This window comes from Embiotoca jacksoni, unplaced genomic scaffold (assembly GCF_022577435.1).
Source record: "Embiotoca jacksoni isolate LCO1_2020_lvr unplaced genomic scaffold, fEmbJac1.0.p SCAF_9, whole genome shotgun sequence".
In the NCBI taxonomy this organism is placed as follows: Eukaryota; Metazoa; Chordata; class Actinopteri; family Embiotocidae; genus Embiotoca; species Embiotoca jacksoni.
Window position 1 is genome coordinate 3,682,727 of NW_027185447.1, and position 19,511 is coordinate 3,702,237.

Below are 19,511 nucleotides of genomic sequence, written 5' to 3' on the forward strand. Positions count from 1 at the left end.
GTCATTGCTAACCCAACAAAGACACAAATTTACAACTGCAGTTTTTCCCCCTCTAACATTTGGTTTTTGATTCTTGCTTGTTTTCTGTATCTACCCGAATATCCTCAGTTTATTAAAGGTGTAAAACAGTTGGAAACCTAAAGCTCTGCACTCCAAATAATGTTGAACTTACACGTAGCAGACAAATAAATGCAACATTTCTTCAGGGGTGGACTCAATACAGATGTGCTTCAACTCTCAAAATTTAGTCATTTATAATCTATTTGCTTCTTTACATTCTGAAATCATGTTTTCTGAACTATATGCCGTTCTCATCTGAGTACTGAGCTCTACTGACACATACTTGGCTTGACAGAACTGGAAAGGCACAAACAAAACTGATTTCAGCCAAACATGGGATACAATCCAATACGATCTTCAGCCTTTAATGTCTGAATACATCAGTGACAACGGGAAACCACAAATACCAGAGAGCATTGGGACTATATTATAGACATGCCATCCAGTTACAGGTGACAATAACTAACATAGATGTTCAGATTAATCTTCAGGAAATGCAGACGTGATTTGAAGATTAGAAAGTCCCAAAGGAAATATGTGAAGGGCACAGTTATTATTTCACTTAGATATTATGCAATCAAGCGCTCGGAGCTAATGTTATGAACCCTGAATCACCAAGTCGTCAAACTGGAGCCCAGCTGAGATGACATCCTCTCTTTCTGGTGATATTTCAGTGTCGGACAAGCACCAGTTCAGGAACGAGCAGGTGCTGTACCGCTTCCGCTATGATGACGGCACCTACAAGGCCCGCAGTGAGATGGAGGACATCATGTCTAAGGTGACTATAATGCTGCCCCTGGATATCCTCACTGGTGTCGTAGAAGAAATGTCAAAATAAAGGGCAACAAAAGGGCAGAAGGCAAATGTCTGAGCTGTAAATGTGTAGTGCATTGTGATTTTAATTAAATTGGAAGGAAAAATATGAAGGGAAGTCTGTTACTTATCATGCCCTCTGTTTAACACACTATAAACACACTAATGGCTTCGCTTAGGTTGAAAAGTGTCCAGCGTTTCACACTCATTGTTTTGCGTGCTTATCTGGGTACTTGCAGCACCTATATATGACCTTTATTTAACCAGGTAAAATCAATTGAGAACCAATTCTCATTTACAATGATGACCTGTCAAAAAAAAACAAAAAACTGCATGTTTCTGTACTTGACCATGTGAGCGTACTTATGCACTCAAAATAGTGAGTGTCAGTACATAAGTACACCGTTTGGAACACGGCAAATGTCAGCTCTAAAAACGCTGCAAGTTAGAACAGAGGATAGCTCAAAACCTTGAATGACCCTGCTAAAAAAGATTAATAGCAAGGCAAAAATAAAATCTACCTGTGCTCACAGTGCTAGATTTCACAAAATAGTCAGTTTTATGTTGTCATTTTTTCACCTCCGTACTAGCAACACATCAAATATTTACTTTGTATCATCTTAATGTATTAAAGTACCTTACAACTTACATTTAAATATTTTTGAACAATATATAACTTTTAATACAAATTAATTTAAGTAAAATATATATGTAAATGTTCAGATAAACTCTTTTTTCCAATAGAAAACTCAGCCAGAAGGAGATTTCCAAAAAGGATGTAAAGGTTGAAAATAATTTAGGGTGTTTGTGTCGACCTACATTTGTTCTCAGTCTTCATTCAGAGATTATAGTTTTGAAATCTCTGTCCTAAAATGATAGCCCAAGGGTAACTCTTTTCACACTCAACAGTCACCGTTGTACTCGTTTACACAAGGTGTGTATGATCTATGACTCAGCAGCTGTGTTTTTCTTCTGTTTCAGGGCATCAGGCTGTACTGCCGCCTCCACAGCCTCCACATGCCTGTCATCAAGTAAGTACCTGCCCTCCTCTCCTCTCCTCTACCCCCCCCCCCCCCACACACACACACACACACACACACTTTATGCTAATGTCCCTGCTCTCCAGGTGCACCAATGCATATTCATGAAGGGTTCACATTCGCCCCACGTCACCCTCTTTGTAATGACTGAACAAACAGTTGCACTGCCAGGAATGACAGCCCTCAAAAACCTCTTCCCGCTCCAGCTCGGACTCTCAGCCGGGCTCGAGCTGCTGTGGGATCTCGCTTTCAAGATGCAATTCAGGTTGAGGATGCCAGGTTTTCATGACTGGAGGTTTATATGAGAAAGCTCTTGCAGGATTAAGGAGAGCCACTTATTGTGACTATTTGTCTCTTAATCTGTAGTGTTTGGGGTTAGTTCAGTATATATTAGCGAATTATTACATTGATATGAATTTAATGGAAGTTCTAATGATGTCTGCAAACATTTTATAGTACCATCATTCTCTATTCTCTGTCTTTGTGCCTCTCTCATACAAATGCACACACACTCACTTTCTTGCTTACAAATGTAGTACATCTACTCCGAAATGTAAACATTACAATATATATTATATGCACACATATAAACACACACCATTTCTTAATATACAAATGCAGCCCTCTCTTAGTCCATCGTTATTCTTCTAAACTAACTTTGAACATGATAATAATTATAAATCTGGACCAGAGACCTTAAACTAAGGGTTGCATTAGGATTAAGAGTGAATTATATTGTAATCCTGAGACCAAAAATAGTTCTGTTGAGTGGAATACAATAATCACACTTCACAAAAATCTTCCATCTGAAGGTCTAATACATCTAGATTTATACAGAAGCAAAGAAAACACACATTGTCTCTCGCTGACAACCCCTCAAAAACACACACACACACACACACACACACACACACACACACACACATATTCATTCTGTCCACCGCAGCTCCTCTTCTACTCTTCCACCTTCATCCCTCTATCTTCCCCTCCATCACTCCACTGCTGATTGAAGTGCCAAGGGTTGCCATTGGTGCAAACAAAGAGCCTTTTGGTCCGAGGACAAATCCTATTAACATACAAAGGCAATCCCTCTGCCTGCCAGCCATTTATTATGTAACACGGCCGTGCTTTTTTATTTCCATCACTAAATTGGCATTGTAAGTAGCAACCATTAATTATAATGTTTGAGTGATAGATGGATTACATTTATGGATCATAAATAATCACTGAGTCTGTTTAATTAAACTTTGCTGAGTGACAACACCCCCCCCCTCGTCTCATCCCTCCCCCCCACCCGATTTCATAACATCTAAATTACTTGAATAAGAATGAGACATGATAGAATACATATAAACCAAATAAAATCATTCAGAGAGTGCCACAGATGCCTGAACCAGAAAATTACTGATCAGCGAATGATGTTTGGAAGTACAGTCACTCACTTTTAATGCACTGTCTGCAGCGTCAATCAGTGCAGTTATGTCCACATCTGTAGATATGTATAGGCCAGATTAACATCTCACAACACTGAGATGTGAAAGCAAATAGATTATAGCATTCACTTGATAAGCTCCGATACACCCTCCAAGTCACACAGCCAAATACACATCCTCTGTTGTGTTTGCTGTTTCTCATGTTTACATGTTGAGCAGGCTGTCACTCTTGGTTTTCACTTGTGCTCACAAAAGCTCAAAGAATCAGCAATGAAAGGGACGTTGAATGTAGATCTTTACCAAGCTGTAGAACCGAGACCTGAACAGCTCGCCATCATAGAGGGGAGAATTATTCTCAAATTTATGAAGGTATGTATCAGGATAACGTCAGGACGGCTGTCCCACAGCTGGAGCTCAGTAGAAGCTGAAGGATGCAGCTGGACAATGACCCCGAACTTCAAAGTAAATCCACTACAAAGTGTCTCATACAAAGAAAATCCACCTTTGAGAGTAGCCCAGTCAGAGACACACCTCACGCCATTAGCATAACATACACAGTTGGGTATTGATACAGTCAACCACAGAGGTTTTGTTATACTTTGTGTTTTGAGCTGTATTTTTTTTCTTGCAGTTGATTTTGTGAAACCTTTGTTTCTCCTTCAGGGACAGAGACCACCATCTGAAAACCTTTAAATCTGTGGTGCCTGCAAGCAAACTGGTGGACTGGCTACTGTCACAGGTACAATCAGGATCTAATACACTTAAACACACACAAAGAAAATAGACAAGGCACCAAGGATGCATCAAATCTTCATAACTGTCATCACTGTAACTCTGTAACTGGTTATACACTTTGTGTCACCATTTTGCTTTTGCTGCAGTGCATTTTGGGTTATTTTACAGTCCTTTCTGTACAAATGAAGCTTGACACCCAACAGTTGATCAGTTTAGTTTTCTTATACATTTGGAAGACACAAACTAAGGGGTTTTTAAGTTATTTTCAACAAAATATTTTGGACAGTTGTCACCACTTAAATATCTTTAAAAGCGCAACCAAGAACTGATTTTGATTTCCCTCCAAAAAATAGGAGCATAGATGCTTATCTCTATTTTTTCAGATTCTGGAAACATGTAATTGTTGTTTTCTAGCTAACAGCAAAGGTGGTGACAATGGAGTATGTAACAAAGGAGGAGTAATTACAGTTATAAAAGTGATTGGAATTTAGAAATTATACCTTTTTGATTATTATAGTTGAAATGCACACTCTTCAAAAGAGCACTGCTCCCTTTCATTCAAGTCATGGAGGCAGTTTGTTTATTAAAGTAAACCCAGTAGCTCCGATTTGAATGCACCATTCACTTAACAGATCTGGATATGGAGAATCAGTCTTTTAATCAGTCTTCGTCTTTATTAGACACAGTTATTAAGACGTTCAGGTCACCGATTACTGTCTAACTCCAGTGGTGCAGCAGTGGTCAGTGTAAGACAAGGTGTCAACGGGCATTGTATCTGACCGAGTGTGTGCTTCATTGATTTGGTTTCCCAGGGAGACTGCTCGACCCGAGAGGATGCTGTGATGCTGGGTGTGGGGCTCTGTAACAATGGCTTCATGCACCACGGTCAGTTCAATCCTCTCACACACTCACATGGAGGATGGATAAACACACACAAGTATTTTTGCTTCAATTCAGTTTGATGACACTCTTTTTCAGCTCAATGACATTGTGATATGAAAAATGCTGAATGGGTTGTAGTGCTGTCTTTTGTTGGTCTCTGATGATTTACAGCATTTTCATTTGCAAACAGCTAAGCTTAAATTTTATTAATGCTGTTTTTGCAGGACTTTTTCCATTTGTTTTCATTCTTACTTCTCCATTATATCATCTTGCCCCTTATTTGCACCCGGTCAGTCCCTCAGTCAACACCACAAAAATGTAATATTGGCCTCTCCTCTCTCATGCCGTCATACTTTGAAAAAAAAGGGGCATCGTAAATTTGCATAGCCAGTAAAAATGTTCAAACCTCACTGACCACATTGTAGTGGAGCAGCTTCGGTTTCAGCCCAGCGTGTTGAACGTAAACAGGCTTTAGCAGTGTACCCTAACCAGAGCTGTTTGGCTTTGCTACATGGCTGTCTGGATCTGTCTACTGAACCGCGACCACTGGTTAAGGCCAGGCATTGAATCGGTCACCTTCGCAGGCCGAGTGTGTGTTATGTGTAAAGAGAGAAGCACTTAAGCAAAGTAGTTAGTGAAGTCGTAACATGATGACAGCACTTCCTGATTTCTTGATGCTTAAAATGAAGTGTGCACGACAGAAATTTAAGAAGAAGATCATTATTACACCCGTTATTTGTAGATGTTGGTAAATCCTTTCGATTTATTTTATTTGGAATTTTTTTGGCTCATGAAATATGCTGGGATGGCTTGTAACTATCTAGTCCTCCTCCTACAGCCATGCAGTGACTTTTACTTCACTTTCTGCTTGCCTCTCTTGCACTCTGACACACACCTTCCTCCCGCTACCATCTGTTGGAAGGTGTCACCTATTCTCTCTTTTCTCTGCCCGTCTTCAAGGTCACGACCTCTCCTCTCAGCCTGTCCGCACTCCTCGCCTCCCATCAAGTCACTCTCTTTAGCTCTTAAGTCAGCACATCTGCTGCTCTTCACCTGCTTCTTCTTCCTCTCTTTTTTTTCACTGTCTTGTTTTAACTTTCTGTCTGACTGATTTTGTTTGTTTGGCGGTAATAAAGCTCATCATTGGTGGGATGATCACTGATAACAGTTAATATGCCTGTCATCTGTGCTTACCTGCTTCTGTCACACATCTACACTGTCTGTCATAAACACCTGTTGCATTTTGTCCTTCAGACAACTCGGTATACAGAGTACAAGAGTACATTTCCTATGGTTAAATGGGTTCTGAAGCAAAATGACATTTGCTGTCATCTATTTGATGATACAGTTTACATATGATGATGTAATCAATATAAGTAACGGAGTCATAATGACTTCTATATTAACAGACACATAAATCAATACCAAAGCAGTAAAAGTTAATGATCTTCCCATGAACTTTTCTGGGACAAACTGTGTATCTGCTGATCAGTGGCATTAAATGTTTCCACAATTTTTAAAGGTGCAACTTGTGCTCAGATCAGTCAGAAATGTGTCTTTTAAATTAGCCTTTTTTCACATTGATGTATCTATTTCATGTTTGCCTAAATACTTGTATCAGTCCTTCGTATTTTAAATTTCACAGAAACATACTGTTGAGCACCTGCCATCCTCTTCCTGTGCAGAGAATGAGTCTTACCACTGTTTTCTTGGATGTTCTCAGCTGTTCTCAGAATTTAAATGATGATTTAACAGTGTGTGAGTAACTATGCGTGTGTGTCATTAGGGTATGACAGTTTCCGGACCACCACTCCCTCCAGTTGAATAGGTGGTGTTAAGGTATTATACGGCCACAGCCTCCGTGACTCAAAGGAAATCGCTTGCATTCAGGCTTCGTTTGAGTTGGCGTGAGGCCAGTGTGAGTGGGGTGTGGCGTGTGTGTGTGTAATGCGTTTGTGCTTTTGTTCATCTGTGGGTGACAGATGTGCTCCAAATCTCTGAACAGCTGGGTACCTTTAACTCTCGGTGTTGCCTGTGCAAGCCCCGTGTTACAGTGGTTTAAGATAATCATATACCTACACGTGCACACGCACGCACACACACTCTCACACACACCCACGTACCCTTGTTAAATTAGTCCTCAGTTGGCTTGTTTCTGTGAATGTTTGCACTGCATGTCACAAATTTTAGCTGATCTATTTCACATAGCATATTTACATATTTACTTTTTATATCATGTCTTTTTAGTACAAACATGAAAAAGCTGAGCCTGACTGCACACTGTGCAGTACAATGGTGCATGTCTTAGTTAAGACATGAGTATGTATTTGCGCCTGTTGCAGTTGTGCTTCAGCTTAATGACTTGATGGCCATCCACAGTATAAATTATTGTCACAGAGTAGTAAGTTTTCTTCTTCCTATAATTTCTAGTTGTCAACATTCCATAGAGGGTCAGGAAGTTTTGTGAAAAGGGACTTCGCATTCAAAAAGTATTTGTTTAACGCAGTTTTGTAAGTGATTGTGAACTCGTATGGATACATGCTAATTTAAATTAAATGAGGGTCTGATTTCAGTATCTGAAAATGTAGAGTGTAGATATTTTACTCACATATGTGCCTCAAAACAGATGTTAGTCTGAAAAAAAAAATTGTTTGGGAACACAGTGTGCGAGTAAACATACTGTAACGGCTGAATCCAAGACAACTGTGAACTGTTGGTTACTAAAGCCTACAGCCATTTGTTAGTGGCTGCAGATACAATGACCACCAGTCTGCTTATCTAATAACACAAAGTACCTGGTTTTTTTAAACTATCCTTTTTTGCTTGCATGCAAACGCACAGCATTTCCTGTAGCTCCTGAAGTGCATTTTGGTTCAGGCTCCAAAAATGCTGTGACTGGAGAAGCATCCATGATGTGCTCCTCACCTGTCTGAAGTGCCTCATGTGCTGAAGTGAGGATCAGCGCAACAGTGGGATTTCCAAACACTCAGAAACACATGACAGACTGTTTTTTTGTGTCCTCCGGAGGGTCTTCTTGCTAACTCTGGCCTGCACTGGCTATGACCCAGATGTGATTTGGCTCCAGATGTTCCTCATAACATCTATCAGCTAATTAGCTAATTTGCAGTTAGCTTGTTTGTGTGAAGATGTCCACACATGAAGCTTACTTTGATTCTGCAAACACCTGTGTATCTCCACAGGTCTTTGAAGTTGCAAATGACCTGCAAACAACTCTTGTGCCATTTTGGATAACGTTTATAGTATGCGGTATGAGCACAGCACAGTTTAGATATGATCCAAGCTCATTGTAAGAGGCTTGTTTAGCCTTTCTGAAGGCTTCTTCACCTTTTCTCTGTGCTCAGTTAATTAACAAGACTGAGATGTGATGCTATGTCATGGTTTCTTCAGCTGCTCAATGCTCATACATGTCGTGTGTCTTTCCCTTTAGTTTTGGAGAAGAGCGAGTTTAAAGATGAGTCCCAGTTCTTCCGCTTTTACGCCGACGAGGAAACGGAGGGAACAAGCACCAAGAGCAAGCAGCTCCAGCGAAATGACTTCAAACTCATTGAAAACATCTTGGCCAAGTCCTTCGTGGTGAGCTGGAACACACACAATACACATTTTCACATGCTGTCACACATGTACATGGAGACACAGACTGTCAGAAAACATTACAATGGTGTGAAAGAACGGGTTAGTGTGGAATATAAAAACATAGAAATCAAGATACTTTATCAAATATATCTGGATTTGTGCCACTCTTTCATGCATGATCAGTTAACGAACCTGCTTTAACGTGTCGGTAACTCACCGGAGCTCCGGGTCAGATACCAACTCAGGAACCTGAAGCTGCTTTTATTTTTATTGATATTCAAAGGACGTCAGCTGAGTAGTCGGTCTTACAATGAGTCCTCAGGATGGATTGTGTTTCCACTGCTAAACGAATGTGGACACACGCGTGCCAGACCACCTCCGAATGTGGTCTGAACAGATCAGACCTCAATGTTTCTTGGGTGTGTTTCCACCTGGACGTTTGCTGGCCGCTTGTGGTCAGATCGCATATGTCCGGATTGAAATAGCCAGATGGAAACAGGGCCATACTGGCCTCTACCATATTTTTCAGTTTGTTTATCTCTGTGTGTCTTCTGCTTACTGATCCCCAAAGCTAGATGTAATTAACATCACTATACACAAAGAATACCCCCTACTCCTCATCCACATGGGAGAGGGAGCAACTTTGACGACAATAAATTCGCTCTGATCAGAATGCATCTTAATAAGTCTTTCCTTGTGAATACCATCATAATATAATCAACTGTATTGGGAGCGATGAAGTCCCTGTTGTGCTGCTGCTGAGACAAGAGATGAAACTGTTAGAGGAGTCTGAAATTAATTGTTGCAGTCAGATGAATACACTAGAAATAAACATGAGATCATGATTTGTTGCTGGTTGGTGATGGTGGTGCACAGAGATATAACAGAGAATAGTAAATAGTAGCAACACCAGTTTGGATTTTCCCTCCTGTACGGATTGCTCTGATTTAGAGACGTATATAAAATACCTTGTTAGTAAGGATTTGGGCTTCAGTCTTATTAGTTCCCAAATCTAATAACATAGAAGCTGATTGATATTAAAAGTCAACGGGATTTGACTTTTCTTCTTCTCTTCATGCACATTTCTTTTCCCTTTCTTTCTTCTGTCTCTGACACCCAACAATCTCAGTCATGACGAGACAACAGGTGTTAGAAAAACAGAGTGAAGAAGAGAAACTCCTCCAAAATACGTGACGGGAGATGTTTTAGCTTTGCGTACTTTGTCTTCATTCAAATTGGTTGAAGCATCTAATGTAACTTGGCCTTTTCTTTGTAGACAAAGGTGAACGTTTTAAAAAAAAATGTAGGGCTTTCTTTAAAGCTAGTTCTATGCATGATGAGACAAAATACACAAAACTAAACCACTGATGCGTGTAACATATGTCAGTATGTTACGCAAGTATAACTTATTGAATGACTTTATTTTGAGAGACAAGCTTTTTTTTCACTTTCAGGAACATATAAGAACTAGTTAGGACACAAATATTTATAACACAATACAATATACAGTATATGTTACATAATAGATGAAAAAATGACACAGATATTAACAGCCATTTCTTAGGAAACAAAAAAAAAGATGCAAGGGTTGCCAATTTAATCAACAAGAAACAAGATATATCCCCACCAGTTTATGATTTGTGCTGTATGTCATATAGCATGTAACTTGCTATTTATAACTGACAATTTTGTATTTATTTGGCACATAAAATGAAGTCAATGTTTACAGTTTTCTGGGTCAAGCTGAAGGGGGGTTTCCAAAGTCTGAAACAGAAAGTGAACTGTTAAATCTATTATCTTCAGGGAAACCTAGAAGCATCACCAGCATCCCTTTTCATATCAGAGTTGGAAGTCAGTACGCTATCTGGCCTTCCACACGACGTGGAGAAGGCTCTTTCCCTTGATTAGCGGAACCAATCATCCCTCTCGCCTGTTATTGAAGTGAAGTGCAGGAACTCTTTATTTACCGCAGCCATCTCCTCTGATACAACAGACGAGATCCACATCTTATCAGGCGTGTGCAGCAGGAAGATGGCCTGAGCAGCTTAACTAATGGAAGCTGCTAATGTGTTCGGTGATGACAGAATCTAAGCCTCGCCCCACAGGGGAATGCAATATGGGGAGCTGGAAACATCGTCAGACGCAGGACACCTGACATGCGATAAAAATCACAAACGAAACTATGATTATGTGTGGATAGCTTGTATGTGAAACCACCCAGAGTGCCTTGTCTTTTTAAGGATTCCTCAGGTGAAAATCAGGTCATTGACGTCCAAATGACCTTTTGTAGTAAAAACACATGATTTATCATGAAGAGTCAAATATCTGCGTTAGAGGACTTTTACAGACTGTAAAAAACAGCAGCCGAGCCCAGTGAGGCATAAAATCTTTACGAATATGTGTGTTGCTAAAATTATTTGGCTGCTTGCTTACTCACGACGTTAGACTGTTGAGAGACATTTACGTCTGACAGTCAGTCACCAGCGTAAATGAGGGAGTAATTAGGTGATGTTCTCTGTGCTAGATTCACCCCGAGGAGGAGGACTACGGCTTTGAGATCGAGGAGAAAAACAAGGCCATCATGTTGAAATCTGTCACCAGGGGATCACATGCTGAGGTAATGGTCAACACACACACACACACACACACACACACACACACACACACACACTGCATCCTCTTCCAGCCCGAGGGTGTTAGTTCCAGTAGGTAATGACTGTCTACGGTTTGGATGGCTGCTGTCCGTCTTGCCTCTGTTCCCTTTGTAGGAACTTTGCTCTGATTGGCTGCAGAACCACTGACATGCTTACTCACATGACCTCCAGACAAAATACACACACACATAAAACTTCACTCATCCGGGGCAATTTAAATACAGATATTGCCCTGACAAAACATTTAAAATCAAAATGCCTATTCTTAGTTTATTTTGAATAATGTGGTAAATTTTAGGTAATGTTTAGGAGAGCAACATACAAAAAAAAAAAACATTCCATTTGTGGCTACTTGATTTTTAACCTATAAAAAAAAAGTTAGTGACACATTAATGGTTTCGCAAAAACAAAATGTACAAAGCAACTATTTCCCTGTCTTTTGTGTCATTTCATCCTCATGTTTTGTCACTCTACACTGCTCAGATGTACGGTCAGTCTGACGAGCAACCCAAGCCTGTTTTCTGTTTGTACAATATTTTCAGCATCTCCCTCAAAATACAGGATGATGTCCTGGTTGTTTGTGGAATCGTCCTTTTCCACAGGTCCAGAGATGGAAACCCTTTTCCTCATCATCTCCAGTTTAACTGTCTTCCTCTGCGCCACTTCATTTCACCCTCTTTTCTCTGTGCTTCAGTAATCCTCACTGTGTCTGTTATTTTACTTACTGCAGTTCTTTCCCATAATGCTCTTCTCCTCAGTGACTCTCTTGATAGTCTTTCTTTTCCTCCTCTGCCTGCTTCCACCACAGTAAACCCTCACTCCTCTTGCTCCCTCTTGCTTCATCTCTCTCTCCCCCTCTCACTCTGTTATTCATTCCCCGTGTCCTCCACTCCCCACAATAACAGGATTGCTAGTTGTGACACGGCCCGTGTGCCAGCACAGTGAATGAAGCTCAGCTGATTCCCATGGGGCTCAGAAAAGGGCTGCGAGGACACACACTCACACACACTGAGCTCTTTCACTATATGATACTATTATAGAAAGTCACGTGTAGACCGGCACTCATGCTGTGCAATCACACACACACACACACACACACACACACACACACACACACACACACACACACACACACACACACACACACACACACACACACACACACATCCTCCCTCATTCAGATGGCTGTGGCTCCTCCCAGTCGTTCCTACAGCCATCCATCCTGGGCTGGTATTCAGAGTCTGTGCTCGGCGCAGCCAAGGCCACCCCACCGGATCTCTGCCCAGGACACTGGACTCACACAGCGAACACACAGAGGCGGCATTATTCTCACGTGACCGAAGATGTGAAAGATGACTGCAATTAATGACATGCAACAGGCTGTGGTACTGTGTGTCTGTCATTTGTGATGGGATTTTAGAAGCTGATGTCTGACTGCAAACCTGAGAATGTTTGATACTTTGGGAGCATGTGGAATAACTTGTTCTGCTGCATTTACTTCACTGTGACGGATGAGATTGTATTTAGTTAAAGGACAAAGGTCTGATGATAACTCATACCGCCAAAGGTCACGGGCTGTAACATGCATCAAAATGATGGACAATAAAAACATTTCGCTGGAAATGCAGGCAGGAGACTCGGGTGTCGATATCATCCATCTCAATCATATCTTGATATGCACTCCCTCCATAAAAACTATTTATATGCTGGAAAAGACACGCCATGATAGGCTTTTGGGCAGTACTCACTGTTTTTCCATTTAATGCAGGTTTGCAACCTTTTTCTTCCGAGAGCTACTTTGACAAAATGAGAGTGCATTTATTCACATAGCTGAGCTCCACCCAACCAGCTGAATAGGCTTCTTTTATATGAACAATAATGAATTGATAGTCAAGACAAACATGCAAAGGAGAACCCTTTGTTTTGTTAGTTTGTTGCTGCTGTGCTCCTCAGAGGCACATTATACTAAAGAGGGACTTGACTGGGGGTAATCCACACTCACCAGGTCAAAGTTCAGGTCTCACAGTGATGCTATAGATTTGTGAATTGATCGCCTTCCCCACCTAAAAACACTCAATGTGCGAATGGCCCCTTCAGAGGGAGCTGATACGAGCTGCAGCCTATAAATAACAGCATTCTGTCTCCTGTCTATCCGTCTGTCCGTCCAGATGGCTGGCCTGCAGGTGGGCAGGAAGATCTACACCATCAACGAGGACCTGCTGTTCCTCAGATCCTTCTCAGAGGTGGAGACCATGATCAACCAGGCCTTCTGCATACGACGCTCGCTGCGGCTGCTGGTCGCCACTAAGGCCAAGGAGTGAGGGCACACACGCGCACACGCACATGCACACACACACACATGCACACACACACACACACACACACACACACACACACACACACACACACACACACACACACACACACACACACACACACACACACACACACACACGGGACGGTCTGGACTGATTGGACTTTTGTCTTCCAGGATTGTGAAGATCCCTGACAACCCAGACAGCCTCTCCTTCAGACTCTGCGGCTCTGCTCCTCCTCATGTCCACGCTGTCAGGAAAGGTGAGATTTAATTGACCTCCAGAGAGACAGATCATTCACAATATCCTTTCTTTTTTTTTCTTTTTTTTAAAGAGTCGTATATCAATTGGAGAATTACTCCCTACGTTATGAACATGTGTGGAATAACAAGCAGGATAAGTGCATACTATTTAAGTTGTGATAATAATATGGCTAGGAAAAAGATGTTCTTTTCTTATCACCCAAGTTGAATTTTGGGGTAAAATGTAATATTACACGATTACAAAAACATATCTTTTATATTCTGTTTTACCCCTAAATTCATTCGCTAAAGTCTTGTAGTGAAAGAAGGGAGAAACTGTGCACCAGTCAGTGTCACAATCACATGAAAAGAAAGTCTATAATCTAGTTTTAAAGGTAAAATAACACCATCAGTTGGTGTGTGTGTGATGGAAAAGTAATCAGTTGGGCAGTGAAACAGTTTACAGCCCTCAGGAAGATGTAGTTAAATTGATATTTCTTATATTCAGTTTCAACTCTTCTGTTTATGCTGCAACACCGTAGATCTGTGGAAAGATTTGTTGGATTTTGACCTTGTTATTGCTGCGTCAGTGCCAGTAAATGCGTTCAAAGTGTTTACAGTGTCAGAAAGTCAAATAATTGTGAGTGAAATCAGGGGAAAGATGAGGTAACTCTAGCCTCCAACCACCTGTTACATTCTGCTTTTAGAGAACCTCTATTAGGTTTTTATGGCCACCTGTCAGCCAGACAGCCTGCAGTCAAGGTTCAAGACCCTAATAGACCAAACTACCAAACTACACACACACACACACACACACACACACACACACACACACACACACACACACACGTGTACACGCACAATGTTCTGTGATCTCCATGTAATAGGTAACTGACAAGACACCCACACCTTTCTTTTCTGCCTTCTTATTCTTCCTGCTGTGTCCTTTCAACCTCTTCACCAGATGTTTGTGACGCCCAGACTGACTCGAAATAGAAAAAGGAGAGATTTATTACAAGTTGAATGAGGGATGAATCCCAATGTGTAAACCAGACAGGAGTAGGAGAGGACCCCCAACACCCCCCCCCCCCCCCCACACACACACACACACTCCCCGCTCCGCCCCCAATCCCACACGCCTTTTATTTCCTGGTGTTCTGTATTCCTTCTGGCTCTCTGTTGTTGTGCGCGGTGCAGTTTTTCCATCTGGATTCAGAGTGTTCATTTCATTTTCTGTTTGTCTTAAATCCATCTCCGTATGTGCTCTTCATGCCTGGGTCAAGTAGCTCCAGTGTTGGGTAATGGCTGGCACCCTGGGTGGAAGTGATGCCAGCGCTGGTATTTTTAGAGTGGAGAGGAAGATGATGGAGGTGTTGATTGGACTTCCAGCCTGTTAAGCCTTAGTAGCCTGAGACGACGTGTTACGGTGCTGAACCGAGTCATTTTCTGTTGTCCTTAAGGAACAAAAGGGGTTGAGGTTACTTCCAGATGTGCGAATTGAATCCAAATTATTTTAACAAACTCATAAAAGATGAGCTCATTTACGTTAAGATGTTTCCCAGAACATTGGTGACACATTTACGGCACTTTTTAACTCCTGTTTTTCTCTGATGTACAGTAAGTTTCATGTTTTCATAATAGCCCTAATGTGTTGTATGCATGTCCACTGTGTTTATGCCACTCTGTGACCTTTGACCTACGATCCTGTGTCACCACGCTACAGGCTGGGAGGCGGCGGGGGCGGGTCTTCAGCCCGGCCAGGTTATCCTAAAGGTGAACGGCAACAATGTCAACCGCAGTGACTACGAAGAGGTCCTGGAGCACTTCACCGCTGGGAACACCCACCAGGAGCCTCCGCAAGCGGTGAGAGAACGAAAACGCTTCATCCTTTCTTCATCAGAGCAGGTTTTTGTAGCATTAGTCGTTCTTACATTGAGATAATTAAGTCAATGAAATCTGAAAAAAAAAAAAAAATTCAAACATCATCCCACTCAATACATGATGTCCGGTGAGGTTTTACAGTCCTGTTGTGCGTCGTCATGCTCTTAGTGTACCAGGGAAACCCCTGAGTGCTTTCTTTATACTAAAAACTATGTAGTACCACAAGATAGTGTGATTATAAACAGGAGTAGCTTTGAATGTTAATTTGTCAGATTATTCAGCAGCGTGGGGTAGCTATCTGAAATCACAGTCCAAAGAACCGCCGTGACGCAGACAATCCTGAGATGGTGCACAAAACAACATTAGAAGTAGTTCAGTCTAAAACTAGAGAAGAAACAACACATTACATATTGTTTCTTTATTTCTTTCATGTTCTTGGCTTCAAAAGTAGGTTATCTAGTGATTTACTACATACATTACAAGCTGACATTTTCTTGCTGGAGGCCACTTGCTGTGAGAGTTGACCTTTTTTTTTTTTTAATCAGCTCATGATAAAGTCCTGCCTGGAGCCGAAGAGTAACCACAAGCAGCAACTTCAGCTTTTCTCCACTGAATTTGTATTCATTCCTGTTGCCAATAATATTTGCGTTAAATTCTTTGTTTATGTAATAATAGCAGATTTGTTTTTTTTTATATCTAAACTGACTAGATATTAGTTTATATATTATACTCAATACCATATGGCCAAACCTGCACACGCTTGTCTGGTTGTTTTGACATTCCTAGAGCAGCATTTCATGTCTCCAAGCGATATTTCACAAGGCTGCAGACAGAGTACGGTGTCTTCCTTGCTGTGTAAAACAGTGTTTTACTTTATTTAGTCAAGCCTACTGACAGATCCCCCTCTTCTCAAACCCAGTGAACAGGCTCAGCTGAGCAGCCTTATTTTGGACTCGTTCCAGTAAATGTTTGCTGGTTCATTTAAGAGCAGGATAAATTACCGGGACGTTGTTGATGTGGCTGACGGCGTTGCTGGGTTCGGGTAGTTGCGGTGAGGCCCGACTGCCTCGTTAGGTGAAAAGTGTCTGTGTCCACAGGACACGTAGAAATACTCTGCATTCTTTCCTTCAAATAAAGTGTAGAAAGTGCGCTCACATCTACACACAACTATTGCCTCTTCTCTCTCAGGCTCTCCCCCTTTATCTCACCTACACCTCGTAACTCTTAGCTCACATCTCATCACCTCCTCTTTCACACATTTTTAATTCCAATAAATATTTATGGAGCAGTACAATTGTGCTCGATGTGACCGTTGAGCTTTCATCTTTTTTCTCACAGTGTCACTGGGTGTATCATGCATTCGAAGATGTGGAAGAGCAACAGAGAGAAAGGGGAGCAGGTGAGAAGGAGGAAAGCCCCTTCAGGCCGTACCCGGTGGAGAACGGCTCCGACCACGAGGAGGAGAACGGCACCAACGGAACAGGTGAAACACGCTGTTACGCCTTTTTCATTATAGTTACCCTCTCTTATCTTGGATTTAAAACTCCTTGAAAATATAATAGCAGTATATTTATGATCAGGAATTTTAAGGAGTCCATGCTGAATATTTCAAAGAGAAAATGGAAATTCTATTTTAGTTTTTCTACTGTTGGCAGCAAGTTTCATTTGTGGCCTCTCGGTTAGTAAAACTTATGAGTTTTGCATTGTAAACTGTAGCTGCTTTGTGTGTGACTCCACGTCGATTGAAGGCTTGATGTTCAAAACAAAGTGTCGCTAGCAAAAAAAACACGACATCAAAACATTATGTTCCACCTAAGTTTGCTATTTTCAGATGGCCCCTGCGTTGGGTCATAGTCACTGTGTCAGTCAGAAAGTGGCTTCAGCAGTTGGTAATTTGCTCTGGATATAGAAAATTCTCTGTTTGAAAATTACACTTCCGCACGCTTCAGTCGGAGGACGTCATGTGGTAAACTTCAGTGTACTGTATGTACACTTAGTTGCCAATTTTTCTTCCACTGCTGGCAAGATAAACACGCCTGACGAATGTACAGCACACCTTTACATGTTTACTATGTGTCTGTGCTTTGTGCTCTTTTTTTTTTAAATTTTTTATCTCCAATAAACTAACAAAGCTGAAGGCATGACACTACCTCTACACTTAATTCCAGTTTTATGTTAGTTTTTAAATTGGATATGGTTTTGTGAATTAAATGTAATCTTTTTTTCAGTGTTTTTTAAATTACATAAACAAGTATTGTTATAAAAACTGTAAATATTTTTCTTACTTATGGATGTATGCAATGTATTTAAGTGAAAATTGTGATCCACAGACCACAGGCTCGGCAGACTTTCCCTCTCCAGTGAGCTTCCTCTGGTCAGTATGACGGTCGATAATGTCCACCTGGAGCACGGCGTGGTCTATGAATACGTGAGCACTGCTGGCCTCAAGAGCCACGTCCTAGAGAAGATCGTGGAGCCCAAAGGCTGCTTCAGCCTTACTGCTCAGGTACTTACAGGAAGATGAGGTTAGGGTTGATTAGCTTAAGCTTTAGTGTTTGTGAGCAAACGTCCTAAAGTTGATCATATGATACTGAGGAGAGGATGGAGGGGTATTAGTCTGACTTTTATTCATTTATTTTAGTTTGTATAACACTTGTTAATATGGATCTAATGTTCGCAACCTAGAAAATATCAGATATCATCAGAGGCTTTTTGTTTTTATTGGCTCTCTAGCATTACTTGCACTTCAGAGAGGATTGGATCTTTAAGCAAAAAAATCCAAAATGGATTGCAGCCAGATCAAAAGAATTGTAAACATTTTATATTTCCTCACTTGCAGTGCGCTCCGGCAGCACTAAACCTACGCATCTTGTATCATTGAAGATCCCAAATTAGCTGCTCACCAGTCTGTTGGCCACTGATATTTGTTCAATCATATTATAATGACAGGATTTTTGAGCTGTCAGAAGCATTTTGTTGCCTTACTGTTGGTTTCAGTTGTTCATATTGTAGTGCTGAATGTATATCGTAACAAAAAACACTTGCTTTATGACAATTTGCCAGAAATTCCTTTTTATGCAGATGTAATCGCCTAAATCAGGTGTCAAATGTTTTATTGTTGTAGTGATCCATACTTACCAGCGGTTCTTGTCTCTACAGATCCTAAAGGCATTTTCTGGTGATGACAGCCTCTTTGTTTGTAACTGCAGCCAGCTCATCTCCCAGAGCGACCGAGTGGTTACCATGCCACAGTACGAGTTCAGACAAATCTGTGACACCAAGTTGGAGAGTATCAGACGGCGTATCAGCAGCTATGAGCAGGTATTAGGACATACTTTACTTTCTCTTGAAGACCGATATAAACATAGGAATGTCTCCTATTGATTCATATTAACTTAGAAAACACAATTTCTGTATTCAGTTGTGACTAAACAGTTCACTGAAATATCCGTTAATCCGGTATATTCATGCTCCCCATCCGTATCTTTCATTCTGGCTTTTATTTTCTGGATGCATTGCATTATATGACTCTAACACTGTTTCTTGTGTAATTGAAACAGTACATTTGTATTTGTTTTTAAAGTGATATGTCAGTGTGTTTAAAGCACACTCAAATATCAAATGTACCACGACATGGTGAAATATATTGTATCTAAAAATGGAAGTCGTCTCTAAAACGTGATGCAGAAGTGTAATACCACCAAGAGGTGTGTTTGGCAGCATGCCTGGTTTGATTGACATGCCTGGGGTGCAGCCAAGTTTCTGCTATAGGTGGATGGGCACAGTCCTGAGCAGTCCTCAGTCAGATCCACCATCGTGACTCCCTAACTTATCCAAATATGGTCAGTTCTGGTTAAAAAAA

At 41.1% G+C, this 19,511-nt stretch overlaps 1 protein-coding gene across 2 annotated transcripts in view; it reads left to right on the forward strand.

The window, feature by feature from the left end:
• prex1 (phosphatidylinositol-3,4,5-trisphosphate-dependent Rac exchange factor 1) overlaps nt 1-19,511 on the forward strand; it is an 88,750-nt gene that overhangs the window by 49,834 nt on the left and 19,405 nt on the right. For both annotated transcript variants that reach the window (XM_069140266.1, XM_069140267.1), the window contains exons 12-23: nt 735-838; nt 1,855-1,904; nt 4,010-4,085; nt 4,894-4,966; nt 8,412-8,557; nt 11,082-11,174; nt 13,380-13,528; nt 13,703-13,788; nt 15,492-15,631; nt 16,988-17,132; nt 17,980-18,155; nt 18,809-18,970. In XM_069140266.1, coding sequence (XP_068996367.1) covers nt 735-838; nt 1,855-1,904; nt 4,010-4,085; nt 4,894-4,966; nt 8,412-8,557; nt 11,082-11,174; nt 13,380-13,528; nt 13,703-13,788; nt 15,492-15,631; nt 16,988-17,132; nt 17,980-18,155; nt 18,809-18,970 — 1,400 coding nt within the window. The remainder of the gene's footprint in view (nt 1-734; nt 839-1,854; nt 1,905-4,009; nt 4,086-4,893; nt 4,967-8,411; nt 8,558-11,081; nt 11,175-13,379; nt 13,529-13,702; nt 13,789-15,491; nt 15,632-16,987; nt 17,133-17,979; nt 18,156-18,808; nt 18,971-19,511) is intronic.